Source organism: Corvus brachyrhynchos, unplaced genomic scaffold (assembly GCF_000691975.1).
Source record: "Corvus brachyrhynchos isolate BGI_N302 unplaced genomic scaffold, ASM69197v1 scaffold338, whole genome shotgun sequence".
NCBI classification, from domain to species: Eukaryota; Metazoa; Chordata; class Aves; order Passeriformes; family Corvidae; genus Corvus; species Corvus brachyrhynchos.
The window spans coordinates 45,491-46,817 of NW_008239334.1; the positions used below are offsets into that span (position 1 = coordinate 45,491).

A 1,327-nucleotide genomic window follows, 5' to 3' on the forward strand; every position below is an offset into this window, starting at 1 on the left:
TCGCTGCAGGATTGAGGAGTGAGGGCTGGTTTTGTCCCTGCAGGATGCAGGAGTGAGGGCTGGCTGTGTGGCTGTGGGGTGCAGGAGTGAGGGCTGGCTGTGTCCCTGCAGGATGCAGGAATGAAGGGGCTGGTTTTGTCCCTGCAGGATGCAGGAGCTGCTGGAGCAGATGAGGTCGGTCACCTGCGATCTCCAGCTCAACAACAGCATCATCGAGCGGTGAGTGAGAGCACCTGGAGCTGCTGCTCCGAGCAGGGATTCCTGCTCCTTCCTCCAGGAATGTGGGCACGCTGTCCTGGGAGGGGTGCGGGGTCTGGGTGCTGCCCTGGGAGCTGCCAAGCACAGCCACGGCCACTCCTGGGGTGCTTCACATGGGGTTTTAACTGCCCCGCGTTTGCATCATGGTCTGGCAGCAGCAGAATTTATCTTTCTTGGACTTTTAGCTGTGAACTTCTCCATCATTTCTTCACCCTCTTCTCAGCCTTTTCCCTGTGCTGCCCAGCACTGACCGCTGCTTGCTGCCCTGGGGAAGGAGATGCTTTCTCTTTCTGGATGAAAATCTCTGTAAAACCCAGCATCCACTGCTGAAAACCCCCCTGCATTTCCTCCTCTGCAACCTTTTCTTGAGGCTCTCAGTGCAAATGGACAATGGGAATTTGTACATCAGGATGTCCAGGAGTTTTAAAAGAAAAAACCCAAGAAATTGGGAATTCAGCCCTGTTTTTAGGACCACATCTAACCAAAATCCTTTGGTTTTGTCCCTGCAGGTTGGGTGGGGCTGCTCCCACTCCCAGCGTTTGAGGGCCATGGTGAAAGTGCAGCTGCTGAAGCAAAACCACTTCCCACCACAGGGAATTCGCAGCACCTGGAGCCGTGGGATTTCCGTGCTCTGGGAGCTCTCTGTGTCCTACCTCTCTGCTCCAGCGCTTTGCATGTTCACCCCCATCAGCTCCGAGTGCCCTGAGCTTCGGGAAGTTTGGCCAGAAAATTGAGTGGGGTTTTATCTTCTTCTTTTTGAAAAATGCTTGAAGGACTCGGTGTTTTTATGGCTTCTCTGTATCACTGTGTCAGGTGAGGAAGAAGAAGAGGCATGGCCTTTTTTCTTCTTACTTATTTAGGGATTATTCCCACTTTTAACGTGCTGGAGTGGGGCAGGAGGGATGCTGGTGAGTGCTTGGAGCTGCCCTGGGAAGGCATTCCCAACACTTCCCTGCTGTTAAGCTCCAGAGAAATAGGATGGAGGGGGAAGGCATCCCTCCCACCTCGTTGTCCCTCGGGAATCGCACAGAGAACTGCAGGAGGACCCTGGAGATCCAGGCCGGGGCCG

General features: G+C 54.3%; 1 protein-coding gene across 2 annotated transcripts in view; it reads left to right on the forward strand.

The window, feature by feature from the left end:
* Positions 1-1,046, forward strand: part of IKBKE (inhibitor of kappa light polypeptide gene enhancer in B-cells, kinase epsilon) — a 12,616-nt gene extending 11,570 nt beyond the window's left edge. Inside the window, exons 19-20 of one of the 2 annotated variants that reach the window (XM_017741126.1) lie at positions 148-219; positions 768-1,046. In XM_017741126.1, the coding sequence (XP_017596615.1) occupies positions 148-219; positions 768-801 (106 nt within the window). In that variant the 3' untranslated portion in view covers positions 802-1,046. The other variant, XM_017741127.1, reaches the window with a different exon arrangement.
* Positions 1,047-1,327: the final 281 nt, after the last annotated feature.